The 26403-nt window shown below is 31.7% G+C and overlaps 3 protein-coding genes across 5 annotated transcripts in view; all 3 read right to left on the reverse strand.

Annotated features, from left to right (window-relative positions):
* Positions 1-21892, reverse strand: part of RhoGDI (rho GDP-dissociation inhibitor) — a 28530-nt gene extending 6638 nt beyond the window's left edge. Inside the window, exons 1-3 of the mRNA XM_072538431.1 lie at positions 21757-21892; positions 2044-2236; positions 277-501 (exon numbers count right to left, since the gene is read on the reverse strand). Coding sequence (XP_072394532.1) covers positions 277-501; positions 2044-2227 — 409 coding nt within the window. The 5' untranslated portion in view covers positions 2228-2236; positions 21757-21892. The remainder of the gene's footprint in view (positions 1-276; positions 502-2043; positions 2237-21756) is intronic.
* LOC140447011 (transmembrane protein 199-like) lies at positions 7688-9663 on the reverse strand. Its single transcript, XM_072539599.1, has one exon. It carries the CDS (start codon positions 9371-9373, stop codon positions 8558-8560), a length of 816 nt encoding a protein of 271 aa, XP_072395700.1. The 5' UTR covers positions 9374-9663; the 3' UTR covers positions 7688-8557.
* A 1945-nt stretch (positions 21893-23837) lies between the features above and the next one.
* LOC140445966 (uncharacterized) overlaps positions 23838-26403 on the reverse strand; it is a 270222-nt gene continuing 267656 nt past the window's right edge. For all 3 annotated transcript variants that reach the window (XM_072538434.1, XM_072538433.1, XM_072538432.1), the window contains one exon: positions 23838-25475. In XM_072538434.1, the coding sequence (XP_072394535.1) occupies positions 25443-25475 (33 nt within the window). In that variant the 3' untranslated portion in view covers positions 23838-25442. The remainder of the gene's footprint in view (positions 25476-26403) is intronic.

Genomic DNA, 26403 nt, shown 5'->3' on the forward strand with positions numbered 1-26403 from the left:
CGTGATACTACTTTACAGAACGAAGTTTATAAAAATAAAGTAATTAAATTTATAAAATATATTTCATATCGAATATTCTGTAATTTCGAGTTTTTTTTTTTTTTTTTTTTTTTTTTTTTTTTTTTTTTTTTTTTTTTTTTAAGTTGACACTTAAGTTTTGACTTGCTAATTTATATCATAAAAAACTAACGACTAATTTCTTGTATATCGGATTGCATACTATTAAGTTATCTATATAGACACAACGTGACTATTTATGGCGATTTTGAGACTTACCTGTAATTCCCATTTTACTCGTCTTCTGAACATACTTCAATCCATGTACGATTTCTCTTTGGACAAGAAATTCAATCCTGATTTTGTATGAAACGCCTTCTTTAATGGTGAACGTTTCTTTTTTGAGCTTTGACAAATCACCAGTAAGATCTAGGGCCAATTCGGGTCTATCGGCCGCCACTAGCACCAGTCTTTTCACTATAACTTTCTTTGGGTTGTCTGGTTCTGAAAAGGTTGTAAGGAAAATGATAGTTTTAGTAACATCGACGACTTAGATAGAAAATTTGGGTTTAAATGAAATCATATACCATAGTACCACAGTTGTAACAAGTGACTCATATTTTCAATGTAGATTTTTGCGGTTCTGAAGGGAAAGGAAATCGACAAGTCATAGGCGTGCGGTTATTAAAAAAATAATCAGGATTTTAGAAGGAATTGACCGTCATAAAAATTATTTTCTTATTTTATAGATGCCTTAGATAAAGAAAACGAATCCTTGTTTAATATAAAACTCTTTATCCCTTTAAATTAACAAACTTATGACTGATTCAAGGATTACATTTAATTCCTATTGTCAAATGAGATTTAATAACATGGGATTAGAAAAAGGGTCGTCAAATTACTTTTAGCACAGGTAAAACTGAGTAACTTAAACAATTCTTGGTACGAAACAGTACTAGTAATAAATGGTTCACCTTAACTGAATATTTATTTCCATAAAATATAAGAAATATATTCAAATAAAACCTAACATTATATATATATATATATATATATATATATATATATATATATATATATATATATATATATATATATATATATAATCTAATCTGAGTCATCTAGGTCATCTTCAGATTCATCAGTAGTATATTCGCCTAGATGTTGCATTCTGCACATACGATGACCTCAATATAACAATTGAGGTCATCAGAAAGGGGAGAGAATATATTATGTTCAATCTAGAACTCGCTGGTTTCCCCCTTTCGAACAAACATACGTAAGAATGAAAAGAAGAAAAATAAGACAGAGAAAAACAAAGAAATATACACAAAAGCACAGAACGAGGTGGTATTTGGTGAATATTTTAATAAGTATAATACTAAAAATAAACAATGTTTTGTCCTTGACAGAAAATAATCTTGAAAGTTTAATAAATGCAATTGTTCTTAGTAAACCCATCAGCAGAATGTAGCAGGCTTTGGTTGCCAATACTAAAAAAACAAGTCACCAACAAGAATATACCTATAATAGCGGAATAAGAAATACTTTATACACATCATCGTTTATCGTATACAGCACACGTTCACTAAACAGGAATAGTTTACAAACATACAAACGTTTACAGCACATACGAACAATACTGAACACTTAGAATAATCAGAGTTTGAAATTTCCATGAGGCAAAACATCCTCCCTCACATCTTTTCAGCCAAATACGGCTGTTGCCTATAACACCGTGACCAAAAGTGAATCAACCTCCAATTTTGTGACATGACATAACCTTGTCAACAATCTTGGCGGTTATAGATCGTTTTTCAACAAAATTATTTAATAATCTTTTTTGAGAACGATTTCTGGAGTGGACATCGAAACGTCAAATTTTTAGGTAAAATGTAATTATCATTACAATCAACTGTGGCTTATTCCCATATATACATAATATTTATTACAATTGTTATTAAAAATATCTGAATTATTTTAAAAATAACGACGAAATATTGTTTAAAAATACCGACAGATTTTCTTTTTCAAATGATAACTTACCCACTACAACAGGTCCAGTTTGTGCTTGACCGAGTAAGGCCTCTTTGTATTTCCTCAAACTTTCATCCTCCTGATCGATCTGTAGAATTTCTTCGATGGTTTTCTCTGGTGGAGGCTTGTAACTGCTTTCATTTTCGTGTTCTACGAATTCTTCGGGGGTGGTCACGTTGTCTTGTGCGGACATTGTTGTTTACTGAAAAAAAAAAAAAACAAACAAATGATGTGATCGTGTGAATATGTAGATATGGTACTTTTCAGAGACTTATTTCCATCTGAACGAATTCTCGGTAGAAGCCAAATTCAGCCGTGTTCAGGATATCACAATTGCCAGGTATTTGATGAGTTTTTTTTTGTTAATATACCTATAATAAAGAGAGAAAGAGATAATGGGAGAGATAGGCTATACATGTCATGCACCGGTCTGAAGAGGATCCACTGTCATCGAATGCCATAGTCTGTGGACTAGTGCGCATTTCGATGCGCCCCGCCTCGAATTTTCCTATTGGATCTTGACCTGGAAATCCCTATTTATCGCTCGAACGGCACATATAAATATTGGCGATTTTCAGGTCAGTCCCTCACGGGCCCTCCGAGAGCTTAGTGCTCTTGGGGCGCTGCTTCCTGCTGTTCCAATTATACTCTGTGGCTGAGATATTATTCAACTACAATCTGATGTTTTATTTCGACCTATATTTTTGTCATGTAAGAAATATCGTGTCTTTTTCAAGACAAGCCATCAGAAGATAAATATTTACAAGTCCATACCCAGTAAATGAACTTGGGTAGAGGAGCTCTCGACTGCGATATTCGAAGCCCTCTACAGAGCACCCGGAGATAACAAAAGGTGTATAGACCCGTATTTGTTCCCCCGAGGTGACACCACCATATGAGTAGTCCGGTTGAGGGGTGGAATTTAGTTGGCAGACAGGAAGCTATGATTTTATCTGTGAGCACTCCTCTGGGGAGACGCGTTCGGATGGGCCACTCCACCCTGAATCCAACACACGCTAGATCATCCTTAACGTGACACGGCCTGATACGGTCTTTAAAAGATTTACCATCTCCTTCCCATAAAAAAAAAATAAAGAAATTTATTAATGGTAAAAATTGGCTATTGAGATGTCCTGAGAAAAACTTTTTTTTCTGAACTAAGTGTTTTATGTATGTCTCGAATTATTGCCAGCAATTTGTGACAATTTGACAGTTGCCAGGACTATATTAGCCAAATTTGTACTTAATATCAAATTAATTTATTAATTATTTGGAAATAAATAGTATAAATAATATTTATTCCAATTTGAATTACATGGGGAATATCAACAAAAACATAATAGTTTAGAACATGTATAAAAGCGTAAGAGGTAACGCGCGTTACCAGAAGATTGGAATACTGGAATTATATGCCCCATATACAAAAAAGGAAACGTTCTTGAATGTTCCAACTTTAGAGGGATTTCCCTTCTTAATACAGCATATAAAATTGTGTCCCTGATACTTAACGAACGACTGGCACGGTATACTGACAATATAATAGGATCCTACCAAAGAGGCTTCTTGAAAAATAAATCTACCATTGATCACAGACAACACCATCAGACAAATATTAGAAAAAACGACGGAGTACGACATAGACTGCCATTACATCTTCGTAGACTTTAAGGCAGCGTACGATACTATTGACAGGCCCCAATTATATTCTGCGATGATCGAATTAGGAATACCAAAAGGATTGGTAGAATTAATTAAATGACAATGATGAAAGTCGAATGTAAAGTGCGCGTACAAGGGCATGTTTCAAAACCATTTAAAACCAACAGAGGACTGCGCCAGGGAGATGCGCTATCATGCACGCTGTTCAACCTAGCGTTAGAAAAAGTTATAAGAGATTCGGGAATAAACTTAAAAGGTACGATATATACCCGTAGTATACAAATAATGGCATGATGATATCGTCATAATTGGAAGAACCCAAAATGAAGCAGTGGAGGCTTTCACACGTATCAAAAATGCCGCAGAAAACATCGGACTTCTGATTAACATCCAGAAAACTAAATATATGCCGGCCATATCAAGAATTCAACAAAATAACTTAGAGGTGCAACACGAAACGATAGAAATGGTAGAAGAATTCTGCTACTTAGGATCACTGGTAGACTACAAAAATAACACATCCAACGAGATAAAAAAAAGAATATGCGTGGCTAACCGCTGTTATTTTGGCCTGGGCCCTCAACTAAGAGCGAGAGGTATGTCAATAGCAACAAAGTGCAAACTTTATAAAACAATAATACACCCAGTGCTCACATACGGATCGGAAACATGGGTAATGACGATCCGAGATGTAGAGTTACTGCGAGTCTTTGAAAGAAAATTATTGAGGACCATATATGGCGGAGTAAACGAACAGGGTCTGTGGAGAAGGCGATATAACTTTGAACTCTATAGACTTATTGGTGATGCAGATATTGTGAAGACCATCAAAATAAACCGCCTAAGGTGGGTGGGCCACGTTATGCGGATGGGTGAGAGTGATCCCACTAAAATAACTATGCTAAACAGGCCGGTCGGAAGAAGAAGAAGGGGGCGACCTAAACTCAGATATCTGGACGATGTACAGGAAGATCTGAGGGAGATTGGAGTGAGGGGCTGGAGAAGACAGACATTCAATAGGAAAGGATGGAAGAATGTTTTGAAGCAGGCCAAGGCTCACGAAGTCTGTAGCGCCAACTGATGATGATAAAAGCGTAAGAGCATTTGCTTTTCAAATTGTTGACTAGAATGGATACGTTTGCAGGTTTTTAATTTACTATTGGTGTACCGTTTTTTACGGGAATAAGTGTATATACAGGGTTGGCCGCACAAAAGAGTCCACCCTGAAATTTGGCAATATTCATTGGATTTTGTGAAAATGAAAACAGGTCGATTTTTATTCTAAAGGGTTAATTTCTTACCAACGTAGATATCTGTCAATTGTCAATTCCCTCCCTTCTACCTTTTTAGATAGGTATTTCGCTGGAGAATTCAGACGTCTATATTTTTTACTATAAACGAAATTTGGAACATTAATAGAAAACTTTATTAAATGTAAAGTAAATAAAATGAACTAAATTTTAAATTAGTAAATTCATAATTCCAAACACTTTACTTATTAGATATAACTATTTACTTAAATCTTCAAAATGATATCTACCAACATCCATACAATTATAAAGCTGCTATTCGAAATTACGAATAACATTTTGGAGCATTTTAGGGGTTACTGCATTACATTTATGCGCTATTCTTCATCTTAGTTCTTCCAATGAAGCTGGAATGCTATTATAAATCTTACTTTCTAAATAACCCCATATGAAGAAGTCCAAGAGAGTTCAATCGGTAACCTTGCTCTGCATTTAATAAGCCACCGATTTAAGGCCGTTCCTCGCGATTCTGGGCATAGCTAAATTCCAATGTAAAAGTTTATATCAAATAACGCAAAAACTATGGCAGATATTGAGATGATTCTTTTTTTATATGAAAGGTCTTAAAAAGTTCTAGTGCACTATTTGGTTGTAAATTAATAAATTGTTTAAACAATATTTTTTTTCAAATATTTTTGGTTAAAATAAACGTAAATCTTTTTTTTTTTAAATAGGGCACTACAGAATTTGACCCACTTTCCGAATCTGTTTTTATTTTTAACATAAAGTGTAACACAAAGCAGCTATTTGATAATATAAACTTTTTAAAAAATCTTAAAGTTCTGCTAAATGTTACTCTCTCTCGGTCAGTACAGGCTGTCTTTGTCGATAGCTTCTGGATTCTCGCCGACAGGTAGGTAAGATATATACACTCTCTCTTAAATAATGTTGAATAACATTATTAGGGCTTATTAAAGAGTAATACCCAAATATTTTGCAGTATTTGAATATGAAATTTGATTATTTATAGTTATTGGAATATTTATTTTAAACGTTTTTGTTAGTAAAGTTTACATAATATATGAAGTTTGTTTCGTCACTTGCTTGTCCAGTCATATTAGTCCAGGGTAATAAGGATTTTCTCGTGACACTCAATAATCCAGGTAGTTGACAACTTTTTAGTTATTGTAGACCTATAAGAAGAAAACCTATCTGTTTCCTGCCTAAAGTTCTAAGCCGTTTTTTAATGATTAACAATTTAATGCAAAAAACGTGATTTTTGTCTATTTTTTGCACTCCATTAGAAAGCTAAATATTTGACATAAAATTACAAAATTTTATTTTTTAGAATATTGACAAAGCTTCAAAATGCCGATTTTTGAAAGTTGAAAAGTCAATTTGTTGCTTCGCAAACTGCAAAATAAGTGACAATTGATATTTGTTAAAAACTTTTAGTAAACTTAAACTTTAAACTTTAGAGTTCCACCCAAAGTTGGGTATTGGGGTACTTAACAAACCCTCAAAATTTGGGACCGATATATTAATTAGTTTAAAAGTTATTGTATTTGTTTATCTCAGAGACCTTTTTTTTACAATAACAACAGAGATAGAAAATAATAAAGATAGGGTAATTCTGTGGGTGACAAATGAAAGCAAAAGACTTAATACTATCAATATGCATTAAAAAAAAAATAAAAGAATAATTTATTATAGTCAAAAATCCTGATTTTTGAAATTATGTAGTTTATAAACACTGCACTTTTTTCATTCCTTTTATTAAAAGATATGTAGATGATTTAGTTTTGGCACTTCCTACTTATTCCACTGAAATAAGCTTGACCGTTCAACTGGGCCCGGACTACCTCCTTCTAATTCTTTAAACTCCTGTTTTGAAATTAATAATTTCAAAATAATACTCATTATTTTGTCTAATTACTTATTTAGTTGTCAAAACAGATACATTATTACCTAAAGAAGTGAAAGTGGTTCAATTTAGAAATTATATAATAAATAATAAATATTTGAAAACTGATGCACATATTCCTCCCGCGATTTGGGCTTCAAGAACTAATTTTATAAATCGCACTATTAATAGATGTAAATCCTTTCATTTTAATTTCATGAATGTTTTTATTCGCCACATCTCAACATTTTTCATTTCAGAATATTTATCATCAAACTGTAATTCTACGTTAAAAGCCAATTTGTCAGTAAAAAAGTAACAAAAAAAAAACAAAAGAAAATATAAGACATAAAAAAACGAATTCGGCAATACTGTGACCTCAAAATATCTTGTTATACATACCTGTATGTTGCTAAGTTGTGAATTAATTATTTAATAAATAATATTACTCTGGTATACTCCTATTATTCTAATTACACCATAACCGCACTGAATAGAAGACCTCCCGCTCGCTTTATTGTATAGATCCAAGACTTTTCACTACAGGGGGTGGGTGTCCGGTTGTAAGTAGGTAAAAAGCCCAACTTTAGTACAAGATGACGTTTAGACTATTCTTCGTGAATAGATTTTGTTTTTGTAAAGAAAGATATTTTTGAAATAGATATCGCACTGAATTTTACCGTTAGGATTTTCGAGGATAAGCCTTAACTCTCTTGGACTTTTCCATATGGGGTTATTTAAAAAGCAAGATTTATAATACCATTCCAGCTTCTTTGGAAAAACTAAGATAACGAATAGTGCACGAATGTAGTCTAGTAACCCCTAAAATGCTCCAAAGCATCGATTTTATAATTGTATGGAAGTTGGTGAATATTTTTTTGAACATTTGAGTAAATAGTTGTAGCTGATGAGCAAACTGGAATTATGAATATGTTAATTTAAAATTTAGTTCACTTTATTTACGTCACATTTATAAAAGTTTACTGTTAATGTTGCAAATTTCGTTTTAATGTAGTTTTTGACATGAGCGGAAATTGACACCGGCAAAACATAGGCGCAACGTTTAGTTTTTGGACACTTTCAATAAACTGATACTTTTTCACAAGAATAGAGTTAATACCAAAAAAAATATGGATGTCTGAATTCTAGAGCGAAATACCTAACAATGTGCCATACATGTTATACCTCCTATTTCAAATTTAAGGGATAGGATACTCGAAGGAAGATCTATATCGTTAAAAGATGACCGATTTAGAATAAAAATCGACCTGTTTTAGCACTTTCGCAAAATCTTATGAATGTTGCCAAATATCAGGGTGGACTCTTTTTGAGTGGCCAACCCTGTATAGGAGAAAAATACAATTTTAAAGATAGATAGCTGTTTTAGCAGTATCCTGCATGGTCCATGCATCCCTACCATACAGTAGAGCCGGGAATGTGTAACATTTTAACAACTTGATGTTTTAATGGTAGTCAAAAGATTCGGTTGGTAAATTTGTGCTTCATCTTGATCTCGTTTTTTCAATTCTGGATTTGGTCTCTGTTGTGACGTCCATTGATTGTCAATGATCCAACAAAGGAAGAGCTAAAAGACTTAGTAGAGGAACTAGAAAATAAACGCACACGATATGACACAATTTTTCTGTCACTATTTAGTACAAGTATGAGAACGAAATAAAACACTGAAAAAAGTCGGTGACAAGAACCATATCTAATCTAGTTTAATTCCCTTCTTATTATGCTGTTCTACGGCGTGTTCAAATTGTAGATCCTCATTAATTTTCTTCGCTAGGAAATAAAGTTCTGCTAGAGCCACCGTCAACGCACAAACGATGCCAAGTACAAGCCTGAATCCAAAATCCAGACTTCCAATTAAGATCTCCACTCCAATAAAACCGAAAGCGAAGCCAGCAGCAACGGACATGACGAACTGGAAGATTTCTACCGAATGACGATTCATTTGCTGCAACTGATATCGTACAGTGTCTTCAGGATAAACTTTTCTTCTGCTGTCCACGTTTTTTGTCATATCGAAGTAGTCCCGGTTGGCTTGCTCAGCTTGTAGTTGTTTACACCGTCTATCTAGTTCTTCGTTCCTTTGTATTTCTTCATTTTTAGGTAGAATGATTTCAGACCCTTCCAGAATCTCATGCAGATATACTTTTGTATCGGCATTCTTGTTTACTTTCAAAATATGTGCGTGGAGCGAGTGTAAATCTACCAAACTAAGTAATATTTCTGTACCACTAACATTAGAGCTTTTGGTTACAGGCCACTCTGTGAAAACACTCTTTTTACATCTTTCAGAAATAGATTTAATAAAAATTTTATCATCTTCATTAATTACGTGATATACTTTTGGTGGTAGCTTATTGTTTTTCTTTGCTGTGTTGTTAAGTAGTGTATTGCTTATTTCTACTGACAAATGATTAAAATCCTTGAGACTTTTAATGTAGGTTATTAATTTTTGGGAAGGTTTGATTGTTATTTTGGGGTTTACAATTGGTGCTGTATTAGTCTGAATCATTTGCAACAACTAATCAAATGAGCAGCTTCTTTTCTATATCCTAATAAAACTTCTTTACTTCTTCTTCTCTGGTTTCAAGTTGGCCTTTTTTTGAAAATTTCTGAATATTTTGTAGTATCTTATTTCTCGACTGTTCCAAAGTGATACTCTGTTTTAAGTCTATTCTAACTCTCATTAACTGTATCTGGGAGTTTATCAGCTTGTTTGAGCTACTCAATGTCCGTATCTTAAACTTATGTTATTTCTTCTATCGCTTTCAATCAATTATCTACTTCCTTATCTTTGCTTCATTGCTAAAACATATTGATAATTCAGTAATGGTAAAAAAATTCTGAATAAGGAAAAAGAAAAAATTCGGACATATAGAAGCAAAAAGAGGGTAGAAGGAAGGCGCGCAATTGGGGAAACGAAGCTTACATAAAAATAAAACTTAGTGGAGCAAAATAGAAGTCATTTTGGAGAAAACCAAAAAATAATAAACTTATGGAACACGAGAAAATCTATCTATAAAATAAAAACTGAAATTATTCATCCAAAATCAGGCGTCCTAAGTGGTCAAAAGTAGCCGAAATCACGTATCAATCATGAATTCACGGAAATTTTAAATTCGATCATTGGCAGTGCGTAAGCAAATATGTTTCCTTGCTGGCCACTTTACATTGTAACAATAGAATATTATATTTCTGATAAAATTAAGTATAATTTTATCAGAATTATACTCAAATTAGTATATTCTTTTTATTTCAGAAGGATATTCAACTATGTATTTAGTCTATTAATAGAAAGAGTACTAGCAACCGCAGATGCTAATTTGGTCTATACGTAATTAATGTTTTCTAAAACATGCCAAAAGTGTTATTTGGAAGAAGTTGTACATCGAGTCATGCATTACATGAATAATGTTGCTACAAATATAATCCTCTCCGCAATGGATTCTACGTATTCGACAGTAAACAGAACGAAAAGCAATTATCAAGATTCGAAGTTAAAATAACAGAGTTAGTCTATTTAATGGTGGAATTAATCAATGTCGTGACATTACGTCGAAATGTATTTATCAACACAGATGAATCAAAAGCTGAATCAGCAACTAAATCTACGATTGGTGCAATAAAGTAAATACTTTCATTTTACAAGCGTCAATAAAAAGTTGAAAATTCCGCCAAACTGGAAAACAAAGTAAAACGTTTAACTTGTATGGTATGGAACGGGAATGATAACACAGAGTAAACAAATTAAAAAAACTGGATGTGGTAAAATTTTAACTAATTTCAATTGAATTTAATGCGTTCGATTTAACGCGATTCAGTTAGATTCCATTCAATTCAATTCAATCCCATTCCATTAAATTCGATTCAATGCCACTCGATTTCATTCGATCTCATTTAATTGCACTCGATTCAATTCCAATCGCTTCCATTCAATTCAAATCGATTCCACTCGAATCAAATCGAATTCGAATCGATTTAAATCGCATGAAAATCGAATTAAATTGATTCCAATCGATTTAAATTGATTCCAATTGATTTAAATCGAATCCAATTGTTTACAATCAATTCCATTCAATCCCAATCGATTAAAATCAATTCCATTCGATTCCAATCGAATCCAATCTATTTCAATCGATTCCAATCGATTTCAATAGATTCCAGTCGATCCATTCGATTCCTTTTTCCCGAATTTAAAAATTAACTTTTTTATATCTACAATGGTGATAGTAAATTGAAGAGTTGAATGATTTATTACCAGAGTTGAAAGTCTTAACGTTAATAAATAAACAAAAAATGATATCTCGGTTAAAAATGGTCCTAATAATGTTCTGAATCTATTTTCTTGTGGCATTTTAAATTAATTACTATTTAAATGGGAATAAGCCACAATTAAAGGTTAAAATACGTTTATTGACGTTTCAATTTCCACTTCGGAAATCGTTCTCAAAATACAAACACTAGTAAATTAAACAAATTTTGTTTTTTTGTTACTTAGTGAACAATTCTTCTAATAATTTAATTTTATCTGACTCATCTATATTGACAATTCAGACATACCTTATACTTTTAAAGTAGACGACTTTAAAATGATATTGCCAATATTGTTGAGTTGCGTTCCTGGGACGACTTTACTTATAAGATAGTTCATTCGATTACATGAAATCAACTTTAACTTGAGAATATCCGTCAGAAAAGATCATAACATGTAATTCGTCTTTAAAAAGACAAATACATGCCATGATGACAGTAAAATTCTCCTGTTAGTGATTCCATAGTAAATTATAAGGGAAAAACCAGGAAAAAACCTCATAATACTATCCCGACATGGTAAGTATTTGATCGTGCATTTAGTTTACCTTCAATAAACACCAAATTCCGATTTTATATGTTTGTTATTTAAAAAACAGAAATGATGTATTCTCTATATGTTACTGACTTACCAATACTGGTATTTTCCTTTTCATAACTTCCTCTTTCAATATGGGTAACCAGATCCTACTACATTCTGCCGAGGAATTCTCGACACAATTGGTCTCATTTAGCATAATTAGAGCCGCTTCTTTGATTTTTCTCTTTTTACCATCCGTTTCTTTTAGAACTATATTTGAATCATTCCATTGAACCCTATGTTCATTATCCCATGCGTGTTTACAGATTTGAGATCTATCAAATTCTCTATTTTTAATATAGGATTGATGTTCACTTATTCTAACATTTAATGGTCTTGATGTTTCACCTAAATAAAACTGATCGCATTCACAAGGTATTTTATAAATGCAATTCTTTGTCCTTTCTTGTTCATTGTTAGGTTTGGTTTTGGACAAAATAGATCTCAACGTGTTTGTTGTTTTGAATGTTGTTGAAATGTTGAATTTATTTCCTATCCTTTTAAGCTTTTCCGATAATCCTTTTATGTATGGTATTGTTATTTTCCTCGTATTATTCCTTGCATATGCTGTAGGATCTCGTTCTAAGTTGTTTTGTTCTATTCGATCGATTGTTGAAAATTCCTTATTTATAAACGATGAAGGATAATCATTTTTTAATAAAACAGATGTTAACAATTGTTTTTCCTCCAAGAACGAATTTTCGTTAGAACAAGTAATTTTGGCTCTATCGTATAAGGATTTAATAATTCCCTTTTTAATATTAATATTGTGATTTGATTTGAAATTTAAATATCTGTTGGTGTGTGTTGGTTTTCTATACACCTGAGTTTCGTATCCAGTATCGTTCTTAGAGATTAAAACATCCAGAAAAGGTAATGTGTTATTATATTCCTTTTCCATGGTAAATTTTATTGTCTCTTCTTTATCATTTATTTCATTTAAAGGAATGTGTCACACCATACTGAGGGTTTTAAATTTTGTTTAGAAATAATATTTGTTTCAAAATCTTCCATAAATATATCGGCTAATAATGGAGATAAACTAGAACCCATTGCTAGTCCAAAACTTTGTTTATAGAATTCATTATTTAGTTGAAAGTATGTATTATCAGTACATAATGTTATTAACTCCGTTATAGCTGATATATTTAGTCTTGTTCTAGTTGCCAATGTATCATCACTTTCTAATTTTGTCTTGACTAAATTGAAACGTCAATAAACATATTTTAACCTTTAATTGTGGCTTATTCCCATTTAAATAGTAATTAATTTAAAAATGGTCCTAGAACAACTTTTTTAAAACAAAGTTGTTAATTAAAAACCTTATAAATAAATTAAATCATTATATTATTTAATTTTTAGATTCCTCGGAATATTCTAGACATCTCACGTACAATGAACTAAACCTATCTTTAACTGTTTAGGAAATAATAAGTGTTTTCAGATGTACTATAAAATTTTCTATAACACACTCAACGCTTATTTCCCATGTATCTCTTGATAAAGAAAAATTAAACAAAAACTATTTCAGCGTTTCTTTTTACTGATACGAAATAAAAAAATGAATAATTGTTTTATTTTTACTTTAGTTTAAAACAATTGATCTTTTGCCGTTTGGATTTAGTTAACTGCATATCAGGGCAATGTTTCATTTAACGGAAATGCACAAAATAACAATTCAACAGATGATTGGTTATGGAGATAACACACTAAGACAAGTGGATGTTGCTCGCTGATTTCATGAATCATTTCCAAATTTGCCGCCTATATCTCAAGGGACAATCAATAAAATAGAAATGCGGGAAATAGGGGCAAGCATTTTCGCGAGCTTTTATATGTAAGACAGATAAAAAAGTAGCTGCCAATACATTAAGTGACGATGCCGAATTAGATACTATGTATTAAGTTTGAGAAAAATTTACATACTTCTAGTCGAAAAACCGCCCAATGTTTGATGTTAGCCATTCATCGATTATTCAAACATTACAACAAAATAAGTACATCTTATAAAATGCTACCAACTCAGTAACTAATGGAAGACGACTTTGATACGAGGACGTATTTTTGTGAACAAATGATATCAATGTTGGACAGCAAAATGATTCAATTAGAACATGATGAGGTTTTCTGATAAGGGTTATACTTCACGGGCACGCTAATCGTCAGAATTATCGTCATTGGTCTAGGGAAAATCCTCACTAGATGAGAGAACATACACAATATCCTGAAAAGGTTAATGTATGGGCAGGAATTGTAGGAGATCATATTACAGGTCCTTTTTTCATATACAGTGATGAGTGCCTTACCACCCGGCAAAATAGCGGAAAGGATAGAAGACAGATTAAGTTGTGAGATAGTATGAGATAAAGCTAGTTCCTGACGTGGCTATTTCACTTCAGTCATAATTATACGGATGACCTGGAAAATATTTTATTTCAATAATTTCTGATGTTAGAATAAATGATTGAATAAATTAAGATATATTATAGTAAAAAACATTAATTATTAGCGATTTTAAATTATAAATCTTTAAGTTTATTTAATAATAAAAATAACTGAAATATTTGATTAGACTAAAGGTAGGTATGTTCAATCCGAAAATAATTATTGTGTGTAGAATTGGCGTAATGGTTAGAGACGTGGTCTAGTGACAAGAAGATTGGAGGTTCAATTCACACCAAGGATAAAATTTTTGTTTTATTCAATCAAAAAATAATAGAAAATATGATACATATTAGGTAAAAAGTTTTCGAAAAACTCATTATTTACAATTTATTCTTATTCCAATGTTAAAAAATAGAAATACAAAATAATTCAAATTCAATTTCAGTTTTACAGTCTTCAGTTGTGATTGCAAAATAATCCGGTTAAGACTGTTTAATGCCAAATCCATCACTAAATTCTCAGTGTTAATATAAATTCCTCTATACAGGTAATGATTTTCAAAACAATTACCAACATTGTAATGGATGCGCGCGAACAGCTGCCTGCTTTACAGCTAACCAAATCATCAAGCCATCAAAAATAATAACATACCGAGAAGTGTTTTTGCACGGTAAACAGAAACTTTTTATTGAAAAAACAATTCGTTAAAATGGTTTTAACGGTCGAGGAAAAAGTGCAAATTGTTGTCTGGCATGTGAATGGATTATCAGACAACATGATTAGACAACAATTTGTAAATATGTTTCCAAATAGGCCGGCTCCAGCACGATCAACAATTCAGTCTATTATACGTAATTTTTTTACTTATGGATCCGTGTTCACTCCAAGAGGAGTTCGTAGACGAAGGGAGGTAAATCCAGATTTGGAACTAAGGGACACTTTAATTTGTGCAAGTATTGAGCAAAATCCTACCCAATCAACATCTCGTCTCGGAGAAAAATATGGAATTTCAAGATTTAGAGTAGGTAAAATTTTGAAAAGACATGGATACCGTCCCTATAAACTTCATAAATCCAACGAACAATTCCCTGGGGATCAATATAGACGTTTAGAATTTTGTCAAACTGCAATGGAAATGTCACATCAAGATGAACATTTTTTAGAGAACGTTTTGTTCACCGATGAATGTACGTTTTCATTGCAGGGCCGTCACAATTCAATGAATGCTCGGTATTGGTCTCGAGGAAATCCTCGTCAGATTTATGTCGCTCGTACCCAGCGTCCTCGAAAAGTAAATGTTTGGGGATAATAGGGAATCATATCATTGGTCCATTTTTTATATTTTTATAGACGGTATGTTGACTGGGAGGAAATACTTGGAACTTCTGCAAAATCAAATTGTCCCAGCCCTTCGTAATTTACCAATACCTTTCGATTCCATATGGTTTCAACACGATGGTTGTCCCGCACATAATTCTCGCATCGTCAGTGAATATCTCAGTGCGACTTTTCCTAATCGATTGATTAGTGGCCACGGAGATATTTTTTGGCCTGCAAGATCACCTGATCTTGCACCTTGTGATTTTTTTATGTGGGGATATATCAAGTCCAAGCTATATGGAATTGAAGACGATAGGCCTAATTCTCTCCAAGAATTAAGAGAAAAGATCTCTGATTCAATGAGAGGTATTAGTCCAGAAACATTAACTAATGTTAGACGAAACTTTTATATTAGATTGGGTTATTGTTCTGCTGCTAACGGAGGCTTATTCAAACATTTATTGTAAATACATTTCATTAGAATAATTTTTTTTTTATTTTTATAGAATTTCTAACTATTTAAATATTTTTGGAAGTACATTTATTTAGAACGTTCTTTTATGTTTGAAGAATTATTACTTTATTTTCGAAAGTACGACATTGTTTTTTCAATAAGATTTTCATGTTTTACTATAAACACTTCTAATAAAAACTGAAATAAATGTCTAGTGATTTAAAGCAAAACGATATAATATCTGCATAATTTCAAATTTTTAAAAAAGTAAAACTTTCATGTGGGATTTGAACCCCTGATTTGAGCGCCTGCATGAGAACATCGTGACTTGAACTCTGATCCATCAAACTTTTATATTTCTTTAGTGACAGTTTGGGTTATTGTTCTGCTGCTAATGAAGGCTTATTTGAACATATTGTAAATACGTTTATTTATAATATTTTTTTTAATTTTGTAGAGTTTTTACTTAAGCAAAACGATCTCTGCATAATTTCAATTTAAAAAAAAAAACCACATGTGGGTTTTGAACTCTAATCGTCTGCGACGTCTGTGTCGAGTTCTTACCACTAATCCACGAAAGATAGTGATTATTCCGTGACAAGAGTGTATGAAATCCTCACATCATAGTAGAAATTATTCTTGATTAATAATTTAAAACTTTAATCAAATAATTACTATTAATTAAATTATTTTATTCACATTTTTGCTTTATTGTGGTCAATCAGTTTTTACTTTATGTGAAATTAAAAAATGGAAATACGTCACACATACGTTACACATAATAATTATGACCGAGGTGATTTAGCTCGAAGCTAACGTCTAAAGGTGTGAGACTATTGATTTAAAATGTTAATTATAGGTTTCTACCGATTATTTCTCACCTCTACTACTTTCATCTCTTTTTATTTCACAACGTATTATATTTTCTATCTTTTGCGTTATTTTGCCGGTTCTTAAGGCACTCATCACTGTATATAGCCATTCTACACAAGTTCTAGCGAAATGATATACTTTCCGCAAGACAGAACACCAGCCCATTACCAAATGAATGTTCGGCAGTGCCTCAACCGAATATTTCCAAATCTGTGGAGAGGGATCCAAATCGGTGAATAGGGAGGCGTGGAACGACGGAACGGTAGACACGATCTACTGATCTGACAGCATTAGACTTATCGAATCGAATATCGAATTGAGCCGAATATTGAATGGAATATTATAAATCGAATAAATAAAAATAAAATAAAAACCGTCGCTCCGTAGACGATAAAAAAGCTATGCTTGCCCTCCTCGATCACTCCCGGAGTGCCACATCCCGTTTTTCATTATCGAATTTATTCCATTTGGCTGTTCCACTCTGTAAACGTTTTTGCTGTAAAATCTTTTAAAAACCAAATTTCCTGCTAAGGTTTATATTATCCACACTTTAATGAAGCTCCAAATCGATAATAGTCAGTAGAAAACATTTTAAACTTAATGCGGTAGATAAGAGGTGTCATATAAAAGATTACATAAATTATCTTGAAACCTTAAGTGGTTTTTTCGTTTAGTTTTTGTCGCGTTAGTTTATTAGATCAGTAATGATTTCGCAAATTTCGGAATAAATTAGGAAAAAGGAGAAAAATATGTGAAGTAGAATGGGGAAATTTTTATATCATTTAGAATAATTTGATTGAAAAGAAACGCGCAAAAACAATTCAATTACATTTTTTTACACATACAAAAATTACAAAAGCAGCCTAATAGACGACAGGAGGCAAATAACAATTGACACAAAGACAAAATAACCGCAAGATATCGACTACCAGAAAGAAAACCAGTCAAGTTGGAAAGCCTGAGGTGCCATTCCAACCAGCAAACTTATAGACTGCCCAATTTCATGGTTACCAACTTACTAATTTAGTGGGAAAATTTTAAATTCAGTAGATAGTAGAAAATATAGTAGATTTTAAATAAATGTTTACCAAGTAGGATCTTGGGAGATTTTTCAGTGACTCATCCAAAGGCAAGATATTGCCATCACATGCCTTAGTCTTTGGACCAATGAGCACATCTATTCGCATCGCCCCGTTTGAATACCTTTCCCATTGGTCAATTGGCTTGAAAACTCTCAAAATATTATGTACATATTCGTTGAGTTCAAGCCAAGGCACAGTCCTTCACGGCATCTCCTAGAGTACCTTACACTCTAGGGCCTAGGGGGTCTCCTGTCAGGGCTCTGTCCTAGCCAACTTTCTCAAGACTACAGCAAAAAGTTGTTTTTTATTTTGTTGAAAGAAATTAGCTAGTCTTTCCAAAACTAGCTACTTAAAACATCCCTAGTCCTACCCATAGTGAAGCCTGCCCACTGATCACTTTTCACATTAGATGTAATATTAGCAAATCAAGAAAGCATGGCAACAAAGATACAAAAGATTGTCTCGCCATCTCACAAACTAAGTTTGGGTAGTCTATACATATTAGTCACATATGTACTGTGCAAATTACAAATATTCAGAATCATCAAATTAAAACACTGGACTTGTCAAAATTACGAGACAATCAGACAAACTTCAAATCCAGTACAACATAAAATGCAAGTAAGAGCATGTCTTAAGGTATGCAGTCAGATTTGCACGCCTGAGTAGAAGAGAACATTACTTTACGAAATAGAAATATGTTAATAGGGTCAGATATTTTATACATACCTAAATATCAATATCTTTGGATTAGATAACATCACCATCACTACATTCATTATTTTTCAAAGAAATTTCTTCTACATAAGAAGAAAGATTTTTTCCTCTGCAATGACATGTACTATGGTGTTTTGCCAATTGTCAGATGAAATTTTTGACATTAAGTCATTTATTAGTTAATGAATAGCTTTAAGTTTAACTGTGTTATTGTTCCTCTTATTTTATTTTAGTCACATCAATCATTCAATCATAAATCCACATTCTTTTATGCTACTTTATCTAAAGCATACCTCTTAAATTTGAGTGAATGTAATTAACATAACCATAAAAGAAATATTTTAAGTATTCTTTCTTCTACCTTTATGTTTTTGCTTATTAACGAATGCAGGAGCTTTCATCCAGATAAAAAATGTTTTGTGGCCTTCCTTCTCAGACCTAGATTATAGTGCAGCTCACATAAAAATAGATAAAGCATCAAAATTAAACAAGTAGTAAGGCAAGGGTTCATTATGCACCTGTACACAAATATAAATATCTTAGAACTTTAAATAAAAAAAATTTAATAATGATTTTGCAAAGGAACCAAGAACAAGAATTAAATTGCACAAAATTCATTTATATAAATGAAAAATCTCTGGTGAATGTGATGACGAGAAAGTTAATATTTCAAGTGAAAAATTGACAATGAAAAAATATTGGACCATAATGCAATTTTTCATGGCAACAACTTGAAAAATCTAGGAATTTTAACCCTCAGTCTCCCACCATGTTTAAATTTTGACAGTTACCAATGGTACTTTTAAGTCCGCCTTATTTTATTGGCCATAACTTTTTACATTAAGCTAAAAGCGCTGTTTGATTCCAAGGATCCTTTAGACTACCTACAAATCTTATTTTGTTTTTAAAACAAAAACATTTGAATGACATTTGAATTATTAAACATCATCTGATAACTACAGTCGTGAGTGCAAAGTTATGTGGTTAGTATTAGATCTACTTCAATACTTAGGATATAAGGGTACCAAAATTTGGTGGTACTCAATAGTACCACAGGGAGACTAAGGGTTAAAGTACTAAACAAATTTTTATAAAAATTTGCAAGTGAGCTTATATAAAACTTATCTTCAAAAATTATGTGCTTTTAAAGTGTGTTTCCTATTTTTAAGTGGTACAGTAAAAACTAACCCTTCGGGCACACACATGGATTAATACATTATATAAATTAAATATTGTTTAAATATGTGAAATGAAGATTTGTTTATCAGATCCAGTATATTGTAAGATAAAAAGTAATTTATCAAAGGTCAAAAACCACCCTTTGTCAATAGTCACAAAAAAAGTTTTTGAAGGATTGAAATTGGCTAACATATTATTAGTGGAATAGAATTTCATCATTATATATTTAACTCTTTAATATGTTTTGTCCAGATTATATTTTGATTTGCATAAATTTCCAAAATGTTTGTTGTTTCCATCAGAGTGACTTTATTTTTCTGGATCTGCACCATTGCAGGGATACTGTCTCTTCTAATGTGTAATGTAAAGCATATAAATTGTATTTCCTCTTTATTTAAAGAGAATTTATCCAGCCTGGAGCTTTTTCTTAATTTTCAGTTATCAAATGGCATAATTGATCAAAAGAAGAATATATTTGTATCATCCCCAAAATCTACTAGATTAACTATATTTGACTTTTATTAAAATTTCTAAAAAATGTCAATCTAATTGCATAAGATTGCATATTTACTAGGTAAAGCTTTGACTTAATAGTTTTAATTTAATTAATTTAATTTAATTAATATTTATTAATTTATAACAGTGTTTTTTTTAACTAAACTATAAATGTAATTACAAATTGATGTATCTTTTGTGAAAGAATACTCTTTGAACGATAAAATCATTTATTTATATTACAGGACACTTAAACTCTAAAAATACAGCTATAACATATTTGGATGTCAAAATCTTAATAAAAAAAGTACAATGATGGAGTACTATAAAGGATTAAAAGGATGGAGTAGATATGCTCTAGAATTTCCAGGTTCTGATACAAAAACATTTCCTGATACTGATCATGTCAAAAAAAAAATCGAACAGATTGTGAGACTTTTTCTTCAAGAAAAAGAAAATTGATGGCAAGATTGGCAACATAATATGATGCAATGTACAAAAGGCCCCCTAAAGTGTTTCAATTGTTAACTGGTATTATGATGATGTTGAAATTAATTGCAAAAATATACAAATTACAACAGCAATTACAACATGTAAAGAATCCTGAGCCAAACAGTGGTACAATTTCAACTATTTTCAAAAAATATGAGTAAAACAAAACTACCTTGGAATTTGAGAAAAGAAGATGGAAAAAGAGAAAAGAAAAAAATTTTCTTTTTTTACGAAAAAAACTTAAATATTAGGTACTTAATGACAAACATTGACAACTCAACAAATTTATAACACATTACTTTCTGACAAGTAGTAGCTTTAAACAAAAATATGTTTTTGCTTGTCTGTAAAAAACAATTTAATAATGTAGAAAATGGAAACTTTATTCATCTTTCATCTCAACATCTTTCAAATTCATGGTATTTTAAATTATTTATAGTTTCCTTTAGGTACAGCAACATTAGTAATGAAAAATATAATTTAATACAAAATAAGTAATAAAAGAAACAGTTTAAATACTATGATTTAGTCGAAAATGAAAACAAAAGCTTCCAATCATTAATAAAATATTGGATGGATGAGTCATCCTAAAATTTACCACCCAATAAGGGTGAGAAATTATATGACCAATTATACTTTAAAAACAAACGAAGATCTTGTAAGTAACACAAAATGCTTTAATACACTAATAACGTGTAATCAACTGGTTTTTTTGCTCTATATAATCCTAATAGTCCCCCTCGATGTTTTTTCTTTGTCATGGTCTGTTGATCTGTTTACACATAGTAAATATTTCACAGATAAATATGGTTAGGAACGTATATTTTTAAAATCCGGTTTGATGACGAAGATTACAAATATTTTCTTGTAGCAAAGTCTGGCAAAGATCAAAAATGTCACACTGTTTATAGCGGTTAGCGGTTTTAATACATAAAAAATTAACAATGATCATAAACTATTAAATATTTTTCTGAAAGTATATTTGTTTGTATAAATAAAGCACTTACTTAGATATCACTAGTAGTACAAAAATAACACAAAAAACTGCTGAAAATGGAAGAAAATAAATGAATTACTTTTAGACAAAAAATGGGTGGATATATCGTCCAATAATACGCATGCGGGAAAGTCGTGTCTTGAGTTGCAAACATTTAGGGGAATTTCATTTAAAATTTAAAACTGGTCATACTGCAACATTATATTTAAAAAATAATTATGATAAAAACCTTAAGTAAGTGTATTAATTATTTGCACACATATTACTATTTATTATTAAGTGTATTACTTAAATAATAATTTACGAAGGGTAAAGTTTCAATACTAAAACTTAAATTTAAAGTCCGTTCTTAATGTAGGCAACCAACAATACGGTAGAAGCAAACTACATTTTTAAATTTCGTTTTCAACCAAAAATAATTAAAATTGTTACTCAATTTGCTTAATTACAAAATTATTTTGCTCTGTTATTCTTTTGTGCGATTTCTTTCCGAAATTCTGCATGATGTGATAGGCTGTTGTATTTGAGGAACATCATTGTCAATTTTCATTTCTGATCAATTTCAATTTCTCTGTAGTGTTTCTCCCTTAAGGATATCACCATACTATAACTTGTAATATTCATCTATTCATCGTAACCCAGGTTTTTGTATGGTTTAACTAATTTTCTCTCTCTGTCTTTTCTGTCTGTCTCTCTCTCTCTCTCTCTCTCTCTCTCTCTCTCTCTCTCTCTTTCTCTTTCTCTTTCTCTTTATGTCTAATTCGTAGTAACTTTCCTGGGCCACTTTGTTTAAACTATTATTTTTACAATTTATTATTTCTGCCAGCAATGTCGTAATACTTTTGACGCCAAGGCATTCTTCTGTTAACTTATCCAATGTTTTTGTAAGCATAGCTTTCTTATTGCAGGCTACGGACGGATATTGAATCTAATCGAAGCGATTATCAATTCGAATCGATTATCGAATCAAATCGATTATAGGATCGAATCGAATCGATTATCGAATTGAATCGAATCGATTATCGAATTGAATCGAATCGAATTAAATATCGAATCTATTCGAATCGAATCAATTATCAAATGGAATCGATTATTGAATCGAATCGACTATTGAATTGAATCGATTATCGAACCGAATCGATTATCGAATGGAATCTATTATAGGATCAAATTGAATGGATTATCGAATCAAATAAATTAAAATAATTTAAAGTAAATGAAAATTATCTCTCCTTGCTTAGACAATAAGAAAGCTATGCTTCCTCTCCTTAGTCACTTCGGGAGTGCCACATGCCGTTTTTCTTTTAAAGCAGACTATCGTATCCGAATGTTACTGGAAACTTTCAGTCTTTGATTCATAGGTCACGAGTCACCTGCTTTTTATCATCTCCCGGCATTCTCTTTTGTAAACGTTGGTAGTGGTAATGGGGGATGGAAATTGCTAGGAGTAACTCGGTTGAGATGACTTCAGGAAGTCAAGGATGGTTAATGAGTTAAAAATTAGAGACTTCATAAATTCTGGCATTGTTATGTGGTCAAGTACATATGAGGCTTGTTATTCTAACACCTCTGGTATACAGCTGTTAAGGTTATACTACATATTCTCACAGTATTGACCAATAGATGGATCAGAGAGTTGCGAAACTTGCTGGGTTATGTTAGGTTTTATTAGGTTATAGGGGACGAAAATTACAAAAAATTTGACTGAAATGACTTCAGGATGTTGGGAATAATTGAAGAGTGAAAAGGATACAAATGAATATCTTACTGTTAAGAATACAAATGAAGAAAAAAGTATTCAAGGCTGATGATGATGAGAACGTAATGCAGAAACACGAGGAAGAAAGGTACTGAAGACAATATATGGAGGTATATAGCAGGATGGTACCTGGGAAGTTAGAACAAACTGTAAACTTTCTATCTTGAACTATTATCCTGATATTATAGAAAAGATCCAAATGCGAACATTGTTGGGTTAAATTAGACAAAGTCAATATAAATTCGAGGTAAATAGGTTTCTAGTAGTAGTAGAAAAAGTTCCTTATTTTAGGGTAAAGCAAATTTTATATGTAAGTATAAAAACACTATACAAACAATTAAAAACTTTTATTTCTGAAAAGTAATTATTACAAATAAAAACACGTAAAAACGTTCCAATATGCTCTTTGTAATATTATTTCATTACTTTACAAACATTTTAATAAAAAAATATGGAAATATACAAAAACAGTTAGTCTTTTTTGGCACTTTGCTTCAACTTGCCTGAATATACAAAATGTTTATTATTAGGACCAGAATATGCTTAATATAAATATTTTAAAACCATTCGCTCCATATTTACACGCTCATTCTTACGTCTCTATCAGAACTATAATTTAAAAAGTAAACTATCTGGAATTTTAGAAGACTTTCAAAGATAACTTTATAGTTTCACGTCCAAATGTTATTTCTTTTATTGTAGATCATAAAGTAATCTACATCTAAAGTGTAGATAGATATTTTTTTAATTTACATTACGGCACTTCAGTTTCTACAGTTTATTAAGACTTTTTAATTAATTGTAAATTATTGATAGACTTTATAAAAATTTAATTATTGTTTTGTAAACATCACCAAAAGTTTGTAACAGCTCCAAATAATGCATATTTGTTCACTACCAATGTTCTGAACAGCTGCAGAGGAGTAGGATAGGAATACAGTTATGGGTAAACAAATTCTTTAAAGTAACTGTAAAGTATTAGGAAGTAAATGCTGTTTTGAGCATTCATCATTTGAACTACAACTGCACGGGATCGGAGAAGGATCGCTACTTTTGGCACATTCATTATTGTTAATAATTGGCCACTTAAAGGTAACTATAAGGGATCAGGAAATTCATGCAGGTTTGGCTGTAAAATTTTATTAAACAGCTACTTAAGACCAGAAAAGGAATGCAAATTTAGGCCAAATAGTGCACTTAAAAGTAACACAGTGCACAGATTTATGAGTAAAGGATTAGGAGAGGATTGCTAATTTTGAAACATCTAAGCAGCTGCATTAGCTGCTGATTAGTCTAAGCAGCTGCAAAGGATGAGGAAAGAAATGCAGCTATTGCGTCAGTTGTTCTGAGCAGCTGCAAAGAACTAGGAAAAGGTATTTATAGAGATAATTATGCATGTATCGACAAACTAGAGCAGCTATTCTTCTATAAAATCATTAATTAGTAAGTTTTTTGTCGTAATTTAAGAAACAACCTAAATATGGTATACCTATACCAATGGTATATTATATTGGAAAAAAAACTTAGATGTTGTCAAATTTGATACAATTTCTGCAGATGATCGTAAAATTAAATCTGTTTTGACAAGGAAATAAACTGTAAAACTTAAAAATCGTCTTCGAAAGCATTTTAACATTTTTACAAGGCACGTTTATACATACACCTCTTTCAACGTTTTCATTTACTAAAATACCAGTAGTTTTTTCGTTCAAAAATCCCCACACATTTGTACAGTCAAAACATGTTATGGCTAAAGTAAAAATTATATATAAAAATACAATTTTATACAATAGGGGATACTTTAAAAACAATTGTATGATAAAATAAAATAGAACAGTTTATAAATAAATAAAATACCACAGGCACTGACACGACACTTTTAAGGCACATTTTTTTAGTGAATCGATCACCGCAGCAAAATTTGTTGTGTGGTTTTGCTAAAGCGATTCGAATCCTGAAATATCGCTTCCCTGGAAAAGAAAATTGGGTATTAGTATTAATTAAATCAGTATAATAATAAATAAATAAAATAATAATATTAAATAAGGTCTCTTCAAACAAATTAAAAAATATAAAACTAAACTTGGAAATATAAAAGTACAACCACTAAAAACTCCCCCTAAGAAAGTATACAATAGCCTAAAAATAATACCGTGAGTTTAAATACGGTCTTCTTATTGTAGGGCCTATCCATCATGGCATTGTGTATTTTGCAAACTGCTGCTCCGAAATGATTTGTGGTTGTTGTGTTGAACCACGTACGTAGATTTTTTAGCCAGGAAATCCTTCACCATCCTGGTCCTCATTTTCCTTCTACTTTTCCTTGTAGAATTAATTACAGCAACCCATATCTTTCGCTGTTCCTCATGATGTGACCGAGGTATTCAATTTTGGCTGTTTTATTGTGGTTATTAACTCTTTTCCTTTTTGCATTCTCAATAAAACGACCTGGTTAGTAACGTGGTCGGTATAGGATATCTTCAGGACAGTGGCGCACCCAGAATTTGCCTGAGGGGGGGTTTCGAAATTTTTTTATGCTACCTCCATTTTGAGTCCCTAAAATTTGGGTTTTAGTTTAATTTAAAGTACTAAAGATAGCAGTGCCAAAGATTCGGGTATCTATTATCCTGCCTACCAACTAAAACCACCCTCTCCTTATGCGCAGTTGACTGTCGCACGTACCGTACTCCGAAAGTGAGGTGGCCGCTGTAAGGCTGACAACATTTTTGGAACACTCCCTTCTCTTATCTAGATCTTATCTATTGTTCTGAAGCTATTTTCTTGTGGCATTTTAAAGTAATTACGATTTTTGATTGTCTTTGTTATTAACTAGATAACAAAGACAACTTTGTTATCTAGCTGATTTTTCGTACAAAGTCTAATTTCCATAGATAGAAA

The sequence above is a fragment of the Diabrotica undecimpunctata genome, chromosome 7, assembly GCF_040954645.1.
Source record: "Diabrotica undecimpunctata isolate CICGRU chromosome 7, icDiaUnde3, whole genome shotgun sequence".
In the NCBI taxonomy this organism is placed as follows: domain Eukaryota; kingdom Metazoa; phylum Arthropoda; class Insecta; order Coleoptera; family Chrysomelidae; genus Diabrotica; species Diabrotica undecimpunctata.

Excerpts from the sequence above, each read along its gene's own strand:
- LOC140447011 (XM_072539599.1), bottom strand. The coding sequence starts at position 9,373 with ATGATTCAGACTAATACAGCACCAATTGTAAACCCCAAAATAACAATC.